The 20380-nt window shown below is 36.6% G+C and overlaps 1 protein-coding gene and 1 long non-coding RNA gene across 11 annotated transcripts in view; one reads left to right on the top strand and one right to left on the bottom strand.

Moving 5' to 3' along the window:
• The window catches only part of LOC144324043 (uncharacterized), a 32531-nt gene extending 29270 nt beyond the window's left edge, over positions 1 to 3261 (top strand). For all 3 annotated transcript variants that reach the window (XR_013389419.1, XR_013389418.1, XR_013389417.1), the window contains one exon: positions 2679 to 3261. This is a non-coding gene — a long non-coding RNA (uncharacterized LOC144324043). The remainder of the gene's footprint in view (positions 1 to 2678) is intronic.
• Positions 1 to 20380, bottom strand: part of THADA (THADA armadillo repeat containing) — a 332898-nt gene that overhangs the window by 222668 nt on the left and 89850 nt on the right. For all 8 annotated transcript variants that reach the window (XM_077915220.1, XM_077915219.1, XM_077915218.1 and 5 more), the window contains 2 exons: positions 19723 to 19845; positions 7540 to 7631 (listed from right to left, as the gene is read on the bottom strand). In XM_077915220.1, coding sequence (XP_077771346.1) covers positions 7540 to 7631; positions 19723 to 19845 — 215 coding nt within the window. The remainder of the gene's footprint in view (positions 1 to 7539; positions 7632 to 19722; positions 19846 to 20380) is intronic.

Consider the following 20380-nt stretch of genomic DNA (forward strand, 5'->3'; position numbering starts at 1 on the left):
TTGGAGCCTGCTTCTCCTTCTGCCTGTCTCTGCCTCTCTCTGTGTGTCTCTCATGAATAAATAAATTTAAAAAAAATTTATTCATTACATTTCATTAAAAAATCAGTGTGTAACAAGAATAACTGGAAATTCTTGGAATTTCTAAACCTATACGTTACTAAAATCAGTAGTTATAAGGACCAAGTTCTATGGTGTATTCATATCCAATTTCTAAAGAAACTATTCCCTCTGACTTTAACCTCTTTGACTTCATTTTCTCATTTGGAAAATAGCTCTGTGGTATTTCTCTACAGGTATTGAATGAGCAACAAATACTGCTTGTAAACCCCCTGATAAAGGAAGACTTTATCTCATAGTCCTGGAAGCAATCCTGACGTCTTAAATTATGTAATCCTGGTATTACATTATATTAGTCTGGTTCATATAAAATGTAAGCTACAAAAATACCAAAGCTAAGAAAAAATATTTACTCATGCTTTTACTAAGATGCAGAGAGAGGATGCATGCATTGCCAAAATTCCATAGAACATGCTCAAACTAAAGCAACAATGCCTTAGTTATTAAAGAAGGCAATGGCCTGAAGCAGTACTTAGGAACAAAGATTACTTGGTCCATGCAAGAGTCAATATTTAAGAACACAATGACTAATTCCCACTTCAAGTTCATGAACATATTTCTTTTTAAGAGCTTCTTTTTGGTTAAAATTTTTATTTGTGGTTTCCCTACTTATGATCCATGAACCTAAGAATGAACAAAAACTTGAAACATGAAACTCTCCAGTAGGCCAAAGTGTCAGTATAGACTTAATTCTGATTTTAAAGACTTCTCAACAAGGGTTACACGAAACTTGTACTTTACTTCTCAGTCTCCAAAAATACTCATTTATCAACTCGGCCTAAAGAACCAGACTGAATGTTCTTGAACAACCGTGGAAAATGCATGAATGACACCTCCAGACCATATCAAAACACTTGGGCTCTTAATTTAATTTCAGATTACTTGAATCCCAACTAGTATTATTGTTGCCAATAGAAACTCCATTTATAAATAATCAGCTTTTTTTTTTTTTAATGTTCTAGTTGAGCTTACCCTGAGCTAAAAGTAATCATTAAATTCATTTCCAGCACTACCTGTGTGACCCTTCAGCAAACTGCTCAATTTTCCACACCTCAATTTTCACCTTAGGTTCTCTCAAAGATAAAAACTAGCAACAGTTCTTATTATCGCTTTTTAAAGATTTTACTTATTTGAGAAAGAGAGAGATCATGGGTGGAGTGGGGAGGAGGGGCATAGAGGCAGAGGGAGAAGCTGACTCCACATGGAGCAGGGAGCTCAACTTGTAGCTTAATCCCAGAACCCTGGGATCACATCCTGAGCCAAAGGCAGACACTTAACTGATTGAGCCATCCAGGCTCCTCTCATTTTTGTTAAAGATACGAATGAAAAATATAAGCACGGACTTGAAAAACATTAGGTTAAATCAAGAAGACATCAATCATACCATAGACAAGGATTATCACAAAACTCCCAAATCCTCTCCCTACAGCACCAAACTATCATCAAATACAAGAGGTGAATGTCTTACTGGCCACACCAATAATCCTATTGAGGTAATTTAATTCATCTCCTACTTGCCAACCAGAAAACTAAGATTTCTACATTCCTGACACTACAGTAGGACATTAGAAGCCTTGTGACCTGCTGCTCCCTTGGGTGTCTGCATGAAAACAGAGTGTGAAGTTCCCTAGGAAGAGAATGTCCACGGGACAGAGGCTTTTGCCATCCATAGAAAGGGTCTCACAGTCACCTCAAAACAAACTTCTCCATTGGCCCCCTTCCCACCTTTCCTCCTAAAAACAACAGACCACATAGGAGATGTGAGATTCTTGCTCTACATTGAGACCCTAGGGGACGTGGCTCATTTCCCATAGTTTGACAACATAAAACCTACAGTCAGACTCTAAAAAGCTGATTCACTGCTCATGAGGGGCTACGTGTATTGGTGTGTAAATCGGCATGCATTCTACAAATGGACTTGATTTGTGTTCTAGTTCTGCCACTTTCTGGCTGTATGACCTGGGGCAAATAATTAATCTGCTAACCTTAGTTTACTTCTCTGAGAAATTAGGATGACTATCCACTCTGCAGGGGTACAATAGAGGCAAAATTAGACACCCATCAACGGTCTGGCGAGGCCAACCACACAAACAAGCACGGAAGCTATGCTAACCCCTTTCCTTCTGCATCCGTGGAACAGAGACTGCAAGCATAGCAGATAACCGCAGATATTCTTCATGAGACTGTCAGGTTCCCCAGTGCCAAGGGCACGTCTGATTCATCTTTGGATCTCAGTGACCAGCAGAGGGCCTGGCCCAGAGTAAACACATAATAAGTGCTTTTTAAATGGAGAAAATGAGAATCCTTTGGGTTGGAGGATGTTACGATTATCCTGGCCACAGTCAAAGAAAAATTTGATTTTCAGTTTGGCCAAATGGGTGCTTGCTACAAACTATTCTATAGTTCAAAGCAAATAGGCTATTCTGAATTCTAATAATTACATTCTCTAAAATATGAAAACCCAAATGCCCTACAGCTCTCAATTTTAGTTTTGAGAATCCAATTATTCCCTAAACAATGGAGTGGGTAACCACAGAAACTTGTGGAATCTCTTTTCCTAGAAAACATGAAGAACAGGAGAGAAGCCAGTCTGTCTGGAAACTGCCTCAAATTCTATCTATAAGCAAAGGCTGGATCAGATCAGATGCTAAGAGGATCCTTTAAGACCTACACAACTACGATGTTAAGAGAAATAAACTAAAATAATTCTCTGTAGTTTACACCCAGAAAAGTAAAATAAATACAATTCAACATCTCCTAACGTAGTCATCAGAAATAATTTTACTTGACCTAGTGGTGCTTTTATAAACATATTTTTCTGAAATTGTGCTAAACCATCCCAAGCTATCAATTTAAATATGAGCTTTCTCTAATAAGACAGAATAGAGGTTGTTATAACTTAACAACACAAAAACCAAGATTATTATCCTATTGTTCCATTTTTCAATCTACCTGTTTCCATGTAGCCCAAATCTACTCATTTCCAAGGCTTTTTAAGAAACACTATTTCCCCCAAACATCCCATGCACCTTTCCCATTAATGATTTTCTAGTGCATCTGTTGATCATGTCACACTGTGCAGCTGCTTACTACAAACGGTCTTCTACTTGTATCTTTTGCAAATAATAATTTTTGTTCCCCTAACAAAACATAAGCTCCTTGAGCAAGGTCCAAGTGTACTCCCCTATTGTGTCAATGAGTTCATGACAAAGGCTTACAAATTTTCATTGGCTGATTAATTGATTTACAATGAACAGAGAGGGGCGCCTGGGTGGCTTAGTTGGTTAAGTGTCTGACTCTTGAATTTGGCTCAGGTCATGAACTCAGGGTCCTGAGATCAAGTCCTGTGTGGGGCTCTGTGCTGGGCAGGAAGCCTGCTTAAAAATCTCTCTCTCCCTCTTGCATGCACGTGTCCATGCACTCTGTCATTCTCTCTCTCTCAAATACATAAATAAAATAAGATGATAAGATAAGTTAAGATAAGAGATCCCTGGGTGGCTCAGTGGTTTAGCGCCTGCCTTTGGCCCAGGGCATGATCCTAGGGTCCTGGGATCGAGTCCTGCATTGGGCTACCTGCATGCAGCCTGCTTCTCCCTCTGCCTGTGTCTCTGCCCCACTGCCCCCCTCTCTCTCTTTCTGTGTCTTTCATGAATAAATAAATAAATTCTTAAAAAATAAAATAAAATTGAAATAAATGAAATGAAATGAAATGAAATGAGAAAGCAAAAGCTATAGAACACTCTCTACACTGAGGACCAATATGAAGCTTTGGCAAAATCTAAATTAAAGTTTTCAGGCTGCTATATATTGACATTTGTCATTTACCTGAAACTAGAATAGTTGGAGGTTAATGCTTGTAGGGGCTAAAGAGAAAGACCTAGAGTTAACACATCGGTTTAGCTCCTGTCCTGTACGTAACAAGGAAGGGTTCAAGGGTGCCCACTCACAACACTGCTGATGGAGACCATTTTGGGAAGCCCAGCACAATCCCCAGATGACAGAGCTGTGCAAGCTCTGCTCCTATATAGGATCAAAGATTCATTCTGTCAGGCCAAGTCAACTAGGGAGTAATAAATAAAAAGGAAAGGAAATTTAGCAAATTAAAATGTTGTAACATTATTTTTTTAAAAAACCAAGTTAAACAACTTTTCTCATTCTTTACAATCCAAGAAATATATCTAGAATAAGACTAAGGAGCTCTAGAGTCCAGTCATTACCAGTGCACTCTACATACTTATAAATAGGAATGCAGAACCTCCTGCTCCCTTCTTTACATATGAAAAGGGAACTTCTTGTCTATACTACAAGGCAGGTACTGTTTTAGGAACTGGGAATAGAGTACTTTACCAAACCTACAATTTTAGTAACAATTACATAAAGCCTTAGCTTAGTATTTTACAAAAATAAGAGACCTCCAGGATTGACCAATCTCTTATCTTAGAGGAGAAAACCAAAGTCCAGAAAGGTTAACTAATTTGTCTCAGTTGATTATTGTGGCTATATGGCAACAAAGGCAGGGAATAGAAACCAGATTTCTTATCTCTCCTCTAGTAACAAAATTTACTTACTCTTTAAGCAACTATTTCTGTGTGCTAGCTACACATATGTTAAGTGCCAGGTATACAAATAGGTAAGATACGGACTCTGTTCTTAAAAATTTCAGTTAACTCTAAGGTGATGGGATAAGCACCTTAATAGAGGTGGTAACAGAAAAAAGCAAACTCTGTCTCTAATTGTGTAGGACTTCCAATGTTTTATTTATTTATTTTTAAAGATTATTTATCTATTTGAGAGAGAGAGGGTGAGCATGTGTACGTGCAAGGCAGGGGAGGAGCAGAGGGAGAGGGACAAGCAGACTCCATCTGTGCTGAGCTTAGAGCCTCCCATGGGACTCCAGCTCAGAACCCTGAGATCAAGACCTGAGCTGAAATCAAGAGCCGGACACTTACCCGACTGAACCAGCCAGGCACCCAACTTCCAACATTTTAAAAGAAAATAAATGGTTAATCATTTATTTTATCCCCACCATAGCCCTGAGTACAGAGTACAGATCTTATTCTTGTTACATAGATGGAGAAATTGAAGTACAAAGAGGATGAGGCAGTATATTAAGGTCATCTCTAGCAGCAGCAAAATGCCTAGAAACCAAGTCTGTTTACTCCAAGATAGACATTTTTTTCCCACTAGATGGGAAAGGCAGATGTTCTTTTTATGACCAGTTCCCTTCTGACCAAAAGCACACATTTGCAAGACGGTGTGCAGAACAATCTGTGGCTGTGAAAGTAGACTTAACTGGCCTGTGAGGTCTCATCAGCTAAGTGTAGTTATTCGATGGTTGAGTAACCAACCAACCAACAAGACATCATTATTACTAGCATTCTTAAAGTGCCCATTATGTATACACAGAATAGATGGGAAAGGTTCTGCCCTCAGGGAGTTAATATTGTAGGGAACAGGGTTATAAACATTTCAACAAAAAGTGACATAATTAAACAAACTACGACTAGAATAACCACTACAAATAATGGCTAATTTAAGACACTAAAGGTTTTGCAGAGCAAATCTAGTAGATGCTTCCAGGAAATATACTCTTTAAGAGTTAAGCAAACAGAAGCCTTGTATACATAATGATACAGACCAATCTTCAGATTATTAAAAAAAAAGGCTCTTTCTTACCAAGAATGTTCATCATATTAAAAAAACTATTATTTCCTTCATTTCGCCTTTCAACTTTACTCAAAACGATTTTATGAATGGAATAATATCTCTCTTTCTAGGAAGTTATTTTGTAACCTTTCCTATTTAAGAAGAATGAATTTATAATGGGGCTCCCATCAGCATGCCTTTGGCAAAAGGATTAAAGCAGGATGGTTTCATTGTGTTATTCTTTCACCCTCCTTCAGATGTAACCTACATGGAATGAATCTGATGATTTCCTCCTATACACAGTAAAATCTGTATACGCATCCAAGAATAGTCACACTATAAAAGTAAAAGGGAAAAAAGTATTTCTTAATTGTCACGTTCAGTTTTAAACATTAATTTCGCTATTAATTATCTCATATTTTATTTATGCCATTATTTATCATGGCCTTATAACATGACCAAACTGTTTTAAACCTTAACACTTTTTAGAATTATTAACAAAGAAAGCCAAGGATAAACAAATATTAGTGATTTCAAATTACTGAGAGAAACAATTTCTTTAGAAACTGGCTAAATAGTAAAAATCGTAATCATATCAAAGGAATAATGTTAGCATTATTTAAAAAAAAATACAACTTGATTTAAAAAAAAAAAAAAAACAACTCTCCAGTATTTCCTGAAAACACTCAAGGGATTAAAAGAAGCCAATTGCCTTCTTTTAAAATATTTGTTAAATTTCATAAGGTGATAAGCAGCAACTTAAATGGCAATTCAAAACTATCAGTAGATTTCATTAGAATTATCAACGGTGCATCATAAAATTATTTCATGACATTTTCTAATTCCTAAAACTCACTTCCATCACAAGAAAGTATTTTCCCAAGTAACAGCTTAAAATCTAAATTTAAAATGTGATAATCAGCCTTTTTAGGTAGGAGAGGAATAGTACCTTAGTTATCTATAGATCATTCAGAGACAGTACTGGGCCTCATCAGATTCTGAAGTAAAGAAAGTAATTAAACACGCAGTGACAGTGACATCTAGTGTCAGCACTTGCAAGCCACTAGATTACCATCAAATTCTCCCACATGCTGAAGAAAGAACTATTCAAAACTTGTCTTCTAAAAAAAACCCAACTAATGGAACTTCTGCATTGTATCTAAAAATGACCCATCATCAAAGTGTTTCAATAAGTTTCCTTCCAGACATTAAAAAAAACTTTAAGAGGAAAACATCTTAAAGGAAAACCATAACACTAAAGACCTAAAAGTAAAAAAGCGTTGTTTATTCCATGTAGCCAACATCTATCTGTAACTGCTCCCCTTGGCTACAGAGTTTATGCAAAAGTAATCTGGGACACATTCTGATTAAGTATATTGTAAACATTTAAACTTCCAGATATAAAAGCAAAGATACTACACAAGCTAGTACTTGCTTAACAAACACATTAAAAAAAAAAAAAAAGCAATTTAGGACATTTCAGGAATACCTGAGGATGCAAAGAAAAAAAAACTTCAGCTGTTGCACTGAGAAACAAGCTCGACATTTCAGCCCTTGCTACCTTGCCGTATTTTTGTTGCTTTAAAAGGTACACTTATTAAACAGTAGGTATTTTTGCCCAATAGCTTACAATTTGGCAGCCTAGATTAATTTACTATAGCATTTTAATAGTTTTATGCTCTAGATAAATCCATAAAAGTAAGCAAATTTCCAAAAATTATTTTTGGCCAGGACAATATTTTGTAAAAAGTAAAGTTAGCAATAGATGAAGCTTACCTATTTTTTTTGGAGAGTTCATCCTTTCCCCTTTTAACTCCAAATATTCTTGTGATCAAGGTACTAAAAAGAAGTGTGGATGAATTTCTCACCTAATGTAAAAATAAATGCACAATAAGGGTTAAGAAATATATATGGCATGAAACCAACATTTACCATGTTCAAACTTGACATTCAAAGTCCTTACCCAATTGGCTAATGTGGGGCTAAAGAAGATATGGTTTGTGTTCATGAAATAATTTTCAAAAACTGTACAGTAGCTGACTCAATGACTTCCTCTTACACTAAACTTTGTAACCCAACCACATGCATACAAGGGCTCTTTCCTGTACTCCTAACATTACTACCAATTGTTTTCTTTGTACTTGTATCATCAAATAACACTATTTTTAAATTTTAAAAAATTCATTTTCCTATATTATTTCTGACAAGAAATACCCCAGTAAAGAGCTCAGCTCTTTCCATTTATTTTCTGTAATTGTTTACCTATGGGAAATATTTATGATATCTAAGTTAATCCACATTAATTAATATGGCCAAGAAAATATTTAATATCCAAAGTATTGTTTATTAACACCACAATGTAGTAATTTAATAAGTTGTCTGTTATAACTGTCTGAGACAACTGGTTAATAAAAGAGGGAACGATCATTAATAAACACAAATCATTTCTTCAAAATGATAATAACAGAGATACCTATTTCCAAACCAACGTGTCAAGATGTTTTGTTGGATCATAAAAACATCTTGAATGCCACAGCATAAAGGGCTTCCTCGATTACCTTGCCAAATCAGAGCAGAGATGTATAAATACGTACTGACTTCCCTATAGGATGTAAGTCACTATGCCAGCCCCATGGAAGATACCTAGCAATAGAAGACACTTACAGCCAATACGAAACCTGTATCTTAATGAGATAGGTGTCATAATCATATGGTATGTTTAAACACCATAAGAAAAATAATTAAAAGAACCAAATGTAAGATTACAAAAGAGCCCTCTGAAACCACTGCAATAAGGGTCACAAATTCAAAGGCCCACAGGGACCAGTGAGTGACAGGGGCAGCACATGGCTGAGTCTAATGCAGTCACTATTCAGCTTCAGCTGAGCTGCATGAGGGAACATAAGCCCAGTGTTGCCAGATCTGCTTTTTCAAGAGAAGCCAAAAAACCCAGTTTTTATGTGAAATCTCACTATTTTGAAATGCTGGCAACAAAATAAAGGGGGAAAAAAAACCCAACATCAACGAGGCCAAATAAAACACAGTTGTACGCTAGATTTGACCTATCAGCCACCGGTTTGCAACCTCTCCTCTTGAAGCCCAAGACTGACTCAATTCACACATGGTAACTCTGGAAGTGGACAATTCATACCAAAGTGGCATAATTCATACCAATATTGCTATGAAACCCTAAAATTGGACAAATTCACTTATGTTCATTCCACAGTCAACATTAATGAAGCACCTACTACCTGCCCTAATGTCCCCAAACAACAAATCAATCTGTCCTGTTACACTATCAATATGCCCTCACTCAGATCTTGATTCTCTCTCACCTGGTCTATTGACTTAGTGCCCAAAAACTCTTGGGTTTACAATGACTTGGTAAAGTCATATGAAACCTTGTCTCCTCTCAGGAATCGCACAAAGACAGAAAAACAGAAGCACAAATTCCAACTTACCCCTAAGCCAAACTTTCTAACAAAGGCTGCCAAGTGCAATCAAGCCAAAATAGGAATTCCTGGAGACGAAAGAGGATGACTGCCAAGGAACACCTTAACCAAAACTTAGAGGACTGTTTTACAAAGTGAATTGGTACCCCCAGAAAAAAAAAAATCCCTTTGTCTGATTCAATAAACTGGAGGCAGGAGACAGTCTTTCAGTAATATTAAGATGGATCTGAGGGTTCCAACAGTACTAGCCTGATAAATTCAGTACCAAGTTCCCTTATTAGGAGCCATAATCATCATCATCGATTCCAGTAGGTGTAGCAAAACAGTGATATTCTACCATTAATTAGATACAATTTTTTTTTAATTAGATACAATTTTAAGAAAAATAAAGTTTTCCCTTATCAGCTCTTTGGTTACCCCGTTAATTGATTACTAAAGAATCATTTCCATAAATTTACCAGTTTGCAGAATAATGAGTTCATGACATAGCAACCCCCAAGGGCCAACAAATAATGATTTTTTTTAAAGATTTTATTTATTTATTCATGAGAGAAAGAGGCAGAGACATAAGCAGAGAGAGAAGCAGGCTCCATGCAGGGAGCCCAGTGTGGGACTCCATCCCGGGTCTCCAGGATCACACCCTGGGCTGAAGGTGGCGCTAAACCACTGGGCCACCCGGGCTGCCCCCAAATAATGATTTTTAAGGCATTGAAAAGATAATTTTCCTTTTATTGAGATAAAATTCACATACCATAAAATTCACCATATTAAAGGGTACTATTCAGTGGTTTTTTATTACATTCATAATGTAGTATTTTCATCACTCCAAAATGAAACGCTATACACATTACCAGTCATTACGCATCTGCCCACACCAGGCCAAGCACTAATCTACTTTCGTTTCTATCGACTTGCCTATTTGGACATCTCATATTTGTGGGATCATGCAATAGGCAGCCTTTTCATCTGGCTTCTTTCACTTAGCTATACTCATGGTTCACCCATGCTATAGCATGTTTCAGTATGACATTCTTTTTCATGGTCAAATATGCCATTGCATGGATATACCACATTTTAAAAATCCACTCATCATCTGATGGACATCTGGGTTATTTCCATTTGGGGCTAGTATGGATAACTATGCTATGAACACTCCTATACAAGTTTTTGTGTGAACATGTTTTCATTTCTTTTGGGTACATAGGTACAAATAGTACTGCTGGGTCATATAGTAATGATAGAGTAGGCAGTCAGACAAGAGTTAAAGGCAATGGCAGTGATAAATACGTGATGTATTAGAAGCCTGGGGCATAGCATCCTGACTTCGTGGCTTTTAACATCCTGGCCTTATGGCTTCCAATGCCCCAGGGCTGACAGACCAGGAGCCACTGGCGCAGAATATGCTCTCTCCTTTCCAATCTCTGCCCCCAAGGTATAGCTTCATTATAATATATTTACATTGTGGTTTCTTCAACCTACCCCTAACTCATCCCCATAGCAGAAGATGGCCATGACAGTTCCATCAAGAGTATCTTAGATGACTGGAAACAACCTCAGTCAGAGACTGCTCTAGCTATGACCTACAACATATGCAAACATAAAAAGAAAAGATACCCTTAACTCCTGTACAGTGGCCACTTTTGGGCCTGCCCACTCTCCCACCTTGAGAGTATAATGTCCTTAATAAGCTGCTTTGTGCTTGCTACTTTCCTTCTGGCTGTCTTTATTTGAGTGCGGATCCTCACGTAAATCGTTCATGGGAAATCCAAGAAACAAAACCTTCATTCACACAATGCAGATGTCCCCACTGGTAACAGTAGCTGTACATCAACCTTTTGAGGACCTGCCACAGTGGTGGTATCATTTTACATTTGTGCCAGCAATGTATGAGGGTTCTGATTTCACCAAGTCTCCAAATGCTCCCCAATAATTGTTACCATCCATCTTTTTGATTTGAACTATTCTAAATGGTTGTGAAATGGTATCTCATTGTGATTTTGATGTGCGTTTCCCTACTGAGTAATGATTTGAATATTTTTGTTTCCCTACTGTGTAATGATGTTGAGTATTTTTTCATGTGCTTATTGTACATTTACATATCTTTTCTGGATAAATTTCAAGTTCTTCGCCTATTTTTTAACCAGGTTGTCATAATTTTTCTCACAGAGTTTTAAGAGTTTTTTTTTCTTAAAGATGTTATTTATTTATTCATGAGAGACATAGATACATGTATACATATATGTATATATATGTATATATGTGTATATATATGTGTGTGTATATATATATATATATAGAGAGAGAGAGAGAGAGAGAGAGAGAGAAACAGAGGGAGAAGCAGGCTCCACACAGGGAGCCCGATGTAGGACTCGATCCTGGGACTCCAGGATCACACCCTGGGCTGAAGGCAGGTGCCAAACCACTGAGCCACCCAAGGATCCCCTTAAGAGTTCTTTATATATTCTGGGGCACTAGCGGGGCCCATTTGGTTGGGTATCCAACTCTTGATCTTGATCAGGTACTGATCTCAGCATCCTGAGTTCAAGCCCCATGATAGGCTCCATGCTGGGTATGGATCCTACTTTAAAAAAAGTCCTTTATATATTTTATATATTAACCAAATATCAGATATATGATTTACAAATATTTTATCCATTCTGTCTTTTGTGTTTTCATTTTCTTGATGTATTCTTTGAAACATAAACATTTTAAATTTTTATCAAGTCTAATTCATCATTTTTCTTTTGCTGCTTGTGCTTTAGGTGTCATATCTTAGAAACTGTTACCTAACCCAAGGTTACAAAGATTGGCAGTTAATATTTTCTTCTAAAAAGTCTTACCATTTTAGCTTTTTACATTTAGGAGTTTGACTCATTTTGAGTTAATTTTTTAATATGGCATAAGATAAGAAGCAAATTCATTCTTTTTCATGTGTATATCCAATTGCCCCAGTATCATTTGCTGAACAGACTATTCTTTCCCTCACTGAATTATCTTTTTTTACTAAATGTTAGGTTTTATTTCTAGACACTTAATTCTATTCCATTGATTTATAAATGTCTATCCTTATGCCAATATCATGCTATCTTGATTACTGTCACCTTTGTCATAAGTTTTGAAATTTGAGCATGTGAGTCCTCTTTTTTTCTCAAGATTGTTTTGGCTAGTCTGAGTCCCTTGCTTTTCATCTGAATTTTACAATCATTTTGTCATTTTCTGCAAAAAATTCAGATGAGATTTAAATAGAGACTACATTGAAATCTGTAGATCAATTTGGGGAGTATTGCTATCCAATACATGAACATGAAATATCTTTCCACTTATTTGAGCCTTCAATTTCTTTCAAAAATGTTCTGTAATTTTCAGTGTACAAGTCTTAACATTTCTTTTGTTAAATGTATTTAACAAAATACAAGTATTTTATTCCCTTTGATGGTATTATTAATGTGTGTGTGTGTTTATTCCTCAGGACTTTCGATACAGAAGACTATCACTGAAAAATAGATAAGTTTTGCATCTCCCTTTCCAATTTGGCTGATTTTTTTTTTAAGATTTTATTTATTTAGTCATGAGAGACACAGAGAGAGACAGAGACACAGGCAGAGGGAGAAGGGAGAAGCAGGCTCCCTGCAAGGAGCCTGATGTGGGACTTGATCCCAGATCCCGGAATCATGTCCTGGGCCAAAGGCAGACGCTCAACCACTGAGCTACCCAGACATCCCAATTTGGCTGATTTTTATTTCTTATTCTTGCCTAATTGCCCTACCTACAACTTTTAGTACAATATTGAATAGATATGGTTAAGAGTTGATATCCTTGTCCTATTTCTGATCTTAGGAGGAAAACTTTCAGTCTTTCACTATGGAGTATGTTATTAGCTACAGGTTTTCCATTGGTACCCTTTGTCAGGTTGAAAAAGTCCCCTTCCATTCCTAGTTAATTGTTATTTATAACATGAAATGGTGTTTGGATTTCTGCACCTGTTTAGATGATCATGTGGTTTCATCCTTCAGTCTATTCCTATGGTACATTATATTGATTTTCATATGTTGAAATATAAACTATATTTTTAAATGTGTAGAAGTTATATAGCATAACATTAGAAACATTAATGTAAATACAGAGGAAATAACTAGCATGGAAGACACTACTTGTTACTTAAGATAGAAGAGCATCCCCGTTTTTTCGTGCAGGAGTATAAATGCTTCCAGGACATCTGGTTAAGGTACTCCCTTTTTTTTTTTTTTTAAGGTACTCCTTTTTATTTTCATCCATATTTTCTGTCCCAATCCACTACAAAGCTAATTAAAGAAGGAAATTATGTAGAAGTACAATTGAGAGAGAGGTTAAGACTGGCTGACAAACTGCATTACCAACTCCTAAATCATTCATAGTAGATGCTAATATGAATCTTTGATATCATATCAATGTAGGTAATGAAAAAGGTACTAATCAGTACTAATATACTTTGAAAAACTCTTCATAGTAACAACAATGAAAACATGTCCTGTTTGGGAAGGATGGATCAAGGAGAATACAAGTAAAAAGGAGAGACAATAGAAAAAAGTAGTAGTAAAAAATGGAGAGAATAGAATGGCTGCCAAATAACTTCAGCTATAATCAATCCTTATCATAAGAAAAATACCAGAAAACCGTCCTATTTTCTTACTTATTTCTCCATCAAGCCCCCAACATATGGTTGATAAGGACCTGATATTCAGCTACAAATTAACGATTACTATCAATTCTTCCTTTTTTTTCACTAAGTACATAACATTTTCTTTCAAGCATGAAAAAGCTAACCATATAGACTTGTATAAAATATGGAAGGATTTGATAAAGGAAAAGAAAATTAGGTTTCACAAAGCAATATGTGTGTGTGTAGAAGTGTGTATGCTTGTGTGTATGTATATGTGCACATAACACATTTTTCTTACATATATATGGCTTTTCTAACATAAATGCTCCCTTGACAAATAGTTTTAAAATATAAATGCAAGGATGCCTGGGTGGCTTAGCGATTGGCTCAGCGGTTGGACTGCCTTCAGGCTCAGGTCATGATCCTGGGATCCGGGATTAAGTCCTACATCGGGCTCCTGTGAAAAGCCTGCTTCTCCCTCTGCCTATGTCTCTGCCTCTCTCTATATATCTCTTGTGAATAAATAGATAAATCTTTGAAAAAATTAAAATAAAATAAAATAAATAAAAATGCAGACAGAAACTATCATGTGCAATCACTATGTGGTACAGTCATTTATACATCATACACCTTTACCCTTAACAGATGGTCACATCCCTAAGAATGGGATCTGCATGTAATATAAAATATTTTGTCTAGTGTACATGGTGCCAGTTTACAATAGAAAAAAATACTTTCTGAAAAAATTAAATGGGATTTGGATTTTAATTTGCCTTTCATCACTTCTTAGCCATGTGACCATGAAAAAGACACTTAAAAATTTAGGTCATAAATCCCTCATCTGTAATCCAGTAAAGCTGTACTGAGATTTCTGGGCCTAAGATTAAGGGGAGGGCCAGCCAAGTCTGGAGTTCGTGGTAATCTCGTTCCAAAATAGTGAGGCAAAGAGAGAGACAGAGCTTCAATACACCACCTATGCGTGATTTCTTTTTTAAAGTACCTTTCCAAAAAAAAAAATAAATAAAGTACCTTTCCTGTGAGTAAAGCTCCATGCCAAGGCATGTAACGTAATGAGTAGAGAGCATGGCTAGGTTTAAGTACCACACAGCCTTCCACCTGGAACCCTTGTAGCAAACTCACAACTACCAGAGACTCTGAACATGCTCATACCAACAGAGCACAGAGTATATACATGGCAGTGCCACTGGAAATATCTGAAAGGCTCCTTTTCCTCCTCTGAAACCCACTGCATATTGCAGACCAGAGCTGGCCTGAGGGAAACAACTAACGATATACCAGACAGAACTATAAGACCAGTGTGGGTCTTAGTACGATGCTACAATGGTACACTCAGTGGAGTTTCTAGGCAAGCTGGGAAGATGAGTTACTTGCCCTGCAATGAGGATGCAGGGAAAGATCAGGTTTCCCAGTCACTGAACAAAAAAAAAGGGACTGCCCAGAAATGTCTCAGTTTCTATACATGCACCTGTAAGTTACTCTTACCTAAATTTTTTTTTAATTTTTTTTTTTTTTATGATAGTCACACAGAGAGAGAGAGAGAGAGAGAGGCAGAGACATAGGCAGAGGGAGAAGCAGGCTCCATGCACCGGGAGCCCGACGTGGGATTCGATCCCGGGTCTCCAGGATCGCACCCTGGGCCAAAGGCAGGCGCTAAACCGCTGCGCCACCCAGGGATCCCCCTCTTACCTAAATTTTTAATAAAGATTTTATTTATTTGAGAGACAGCATGAGCAGCGGAAGTGGTATGGTGGGTGGCAGGAGGTGGAGAGAGGCAGAGGGAGAGGGAGAAGAGGCTCCCTGCCCAGAAGGCTGACTCTAGGAATCCAAGGATCATGACTTGAGCCCAAGGTAGACACTTAACCAACTGAGTCACCCAGGCTCTTTAACTTGACTAGCTTCATCTCTAAAATACATGTCAAAAATCATCACCTGTCACCATTTTTACTAATATTTTTCCATTCTGAGCCATCAGAACTATTACAATAGCTTCCTGATTAGTTTTCCTCCTTCCCTCTTGCCACCTTTCAACTGAGTCTTTTTAACTACATCAATCAGATTCCAGCACTCTCCTACTGAGAAGCTCTCTCATAAAGGTGGGAGCAGTGGGAGCCACAGTTCCAAAGCCCAGGTCTGTCCCAACTAAATCTATGGAGGCTGTGACTCATCCAGCCATTTTCAGACTCAGACGAGACGCTACCACAGGGCATGGGAACTGCCTTCTCTTGCAGCTGCCCGAGGGTTGTGCCAGCACCTGTCTGAGTTGTGCTAATGCCCCAAGTGTTAACCTTTGACCAGTAAGAGGGGAGATGGGACTGTTCCAAGAGGTGGCAGTTTCACATGGCCTGCCCAGAAGATCTATCACGAGACCAGACAACTAGCTCAGTCTTCCTGCAAGTTCAAGGCCTGCTCAGTAATACTTTTCCTCTTTCCTTGTCTCACCTACTTTTTCCTTCATTCTTGCTGCTTTGAGTTTGTACCATTCAATAAAACCTTAGCACCTAGATTATACTTCCAGCTCTGTTTCCTAAGGAAAAGAACCCAAACCCTACAAGGTAGGTAAAATGCACCTTCTTTGTATTCCTACAACACCAAAAACTTTCCCCTATAATAGCACAGATTCTGGAGTCAGACAGATAATAGTTGTGTGTCCTTACACAAAGTTATTTTGCCTCTCTGAGCCTCGTCTTCCTTATCTGTAAATGGAGATTATAGTAATAGAATTGACTTTGCAAAGCTGTCCTGAGCATTAACAGATATTATCAAGGTAAATGATGCCAGGTACAGAAAATTCTCAACAGGACAGCCATTATTATGTTTATGTCTTATTTATTCTTGTATTTCTAGTGTTTAATATATCATCTGCCACACAGTAGGTGTGCCTAATGCCTAATATGTTTACAATACCTTTCCCTTATATTTTAAAAATGTCCAACAAGTGGCAAAGATCAAAAAATCTGTTGGTCTTAATACAAAAGACTGAGGAATCTGTAAAAATAAAATTATATACGAATGCTTGTTGGAAAATGTCCCTTTACTGCAAAATTTACATTAAGTTAATTTTACTTGTGTTTTGTTATTTTTTTTCCTCTCCACCAAGAGAAAACAGTTAAGTCAGAAGTACAGATGTAGTGATCTTTAGGCACAAAATACATTCCTGAGAAGATACACACAAATTACATTTCTATAAGTTAAAACACATTTCACCTGCATTCAGGAAAAATCAATTCTTTAAATGACCTCAACAGAGAATCCTGTAGTAACCTGCTTTAAACTGTTGTAAATTTTAATAGTTTTAAAATGAAGCCCTCTTCACATTCATTGGTTATGTTTATTTATAGTTTTGGAATATATTAAAGTTTTTATAAGAAAAAATGTAACAATCAATATATTAAAGTCATAGATTGATCATTAGGGCTATGGTGTTGACTTCCTCTAGTACAGCTGAGGAAATAACCAGAACCAAAAAGATTCCTTCATAACCAGGGTTAGTAAGGAAGATTCCCAAAAATAAAACTACACATGAGCACATACACATATTTACACAGTTTTTTTGTGGATATATGTGTGTATCTGAGTACTACAAACATATAAAACCCACATTTAAAAAAAGGCAGAAAATTAATAATGACTATATATGTATGGTAGTTAAACAGGTAACTTTCACTTTTCTTTTAATGCTTTTCTTTATTTTCAAAACTTCTCTGGTACATGTGTTACTGTTTTAAAGGTCCCCAAAAAAAGATTTTTAAAAAAATGAGCCACTCATTTTTGATACTTTCAGTTTTATTAAAAGGTTGGAAAAGTCACCAGGTTTCATTCTCTGAAAGATTTCTTTGTTCATCTTGAATTTATGACTTAAAGAAAACAATATTGATATTTCTGGCAATCAGTTTTACGATCTCTAGTTTTCCGGATGGTCAAGCCACATTCCTACCTCTATGACTCTACTAAAGGTACACAGGTATTGCTCTCTGCTTCCTGAAAATGCAAAAGGTAAACACTGTGTCCTTGGGAGTAGTTAGGCAATGCTCCTAGACAGGATTTTAGACATTTGTCTTTCTTACAGGAAGACGCCCAATTTTCCAGGCAGAAGTTGGCAACCTTGAGGATTCCTCTTCACATTAGGAGTCTGACTCCTAATATACTATACTATGACATACTGACTCTCAGAGGCTATGCCTATACTTTGCCTATACTACGATATACTGACTCTCAGAGGCTTATCTTATAGTTATAAAATGGTTTGTGTGGATCACTGACCGGAACACCTGCCTTTCTAGCAAATTCTCCATTTTGCAAGTAACATATTAAGGTCTAGCTTCTTTCCTCTTCTCCCTTTGACAGTCTTTTTTTTTTTTTTTTTTTTTTTTAAGCCACATGTCAAGTACTCACAAACCACAGGTTAGTCTCCTTTATTCTGGAAGGAAGACAATAAAATCATGGTATTTCTCCTAAGAGTTATGAAAGTTGACCTTCTTAAACCCAACAGCTACTATCCTGGGTATTGTCCCCTATCTTTAGAGTTCTGAGTCCAAAACAGTGATCATATTGCAAAACAAAACAAAACAAAACAAAACAAAACAAAACAACAAACAAAAAAGTGACTCAATATTTAACCTCTTCCATTTTAATACTTTGTGTTTGTTTGTTTGTTTGTTTCTAACCCTTTAATAGAGTATATTTACAACACTTGAACTCAACACAGATACCCAGAGCCCACAGCATCCAAAAGAAAAACTCATTAAGATACTAAGAGTTGTTCTACTTCTAGCTCAACATCATTAGCCACCAGGGAAATATAAATCAAAACCAGAATGAGATAGCATTTCACACCCATTAGGTTGGCTATTATCAAAAAACAACAACAACAACAACAACAAAACAGAACAGAAAATAGTAAGTGTTGGCAAGGGTGTAAAGAAAATAGAACTCTTGTATATTGCTGATGGAAGTATAAAATGGTACTGCCACTGTGGAATACAGTTTGGCTGTTTCTCAAAAAGTTAAACACAGAATTATCATATGATATACACAAAAGAATTAGAATCAGAAACTTAGTACTTATACACCAATGTTTGTTGTAGCATATTCACAATAGCCAAAAAGAAAGAATCTAAATGTCTATCAACAAATGAATGCATAAACAAAATGTCACATATATGCACAATGGAACATCATTCAGCCTTAAAAAGGAATGAAATTACGACACACACTATGTTAAAAACGCTATTCTAGGTGAAACAATCCAGATACAAAAGGACAAACATTCTATGATTTCACTTATATGAGGTACTTAACAATAGGCAAATTCACAGAGCCTGGAAAGTAGAGGAGAGGTTACTAGGGAAAGGGGGAAGAGGGAGAAGAGAAACTGTTCAATAGATACAGAGCTCCTGTTTAGGATGATGCAAATGCTCTAAAAAACAAAGGGAATGACTGCACAACACTGCAAATGTACTTTATGCCACTGAACTGTACATTTTAAAATGGTACATTTTGAAAAAGAAACAAATGACAGTTTAAACAAAAATAACAACCATGTAGTATAGGTCTGTAACACACGTAAAAGTGGAATGTGTAATAAAAGCACAAAGATTAGGAGAAGAGAAATCGAAGTATTATATTGTTAGGTTCTTATAAAGTCTTAAACTTCAATTGAAGTGATAAATACCACTTAAGGGTTGACTGTGAGGCTAAAGATACATGCTAAAATCCCTAATGCAATCACTTAAATAGGAAAACAAAGAGTTATGGCTAAAAACCCAAGAAAGGAGATAAAAAGTAGTTTATTAAAACCTACTTAGAACTATAATTAGGTGAATGAAAATAAATGGCAAAAGCACTTACTGCCCAGACTGGTGATGTAAAGCCTAGAATTGCAGCCTTAGCTCCATCAGCAACATACGGAATAATATTTTCTCCCAGACGTGTATCTCTGAACAAGGCTCTAAGAATATTTAAAGCATGAACCTAGAATAAAAATCTGAAAATTAGTTTTGGGTTGAAGACCATGGTAATTCTAGATCTGTACATATCCAATAATTTAACCTCGAAATTAAAAAAAAATTACTGAATTACAAGAATAGGTAATCCACAGAAAAAATAGCACATTTTTAAAAAGATTTATTTATTTATTCATGAGAGACACACACAGAGAGAGAGAGGGAGAGACACAAGCAGAGGGAGAAGCAGGCTCCCTCTGGGGAGCCCTCTGGGGGACTTGATCCTGGATCCCAGTGTCATGCCCTGAGCCAAAGGCATCTGCTCAACTGCTGAGCCATCCAGGCATTCCTAAAATAGCATATTTTAATAAAACAACTATTATCTGATAAATCAATTTTTTAAAAGTAAGATTTGAACAATGCAATAAAAAAAAAGCTTGGTCCAATGGACATATGCAAAATCCTGTACCTAACAAATAGACACAATGTGCTGTTTTCAAGTACACATTAAACATCTATTTTTTAAAATGACTTAAATCTATCTACAAATAAAATCTCAACAA

The sequence above is a fragment of the Canis aureus genome, chromosome 11, assembly GCF_053574225.1.
Source record: "Canis aureus isolate CA01 chromosome 11, VMU_Caureus_v.1.0, whole genome shotgun sequence".
Taxonomy (NCBI): Eukaryota; Metazoa; Chordata; class Mammalia; order Carnivora; family Canidae; genus Canis; species Canis aureus.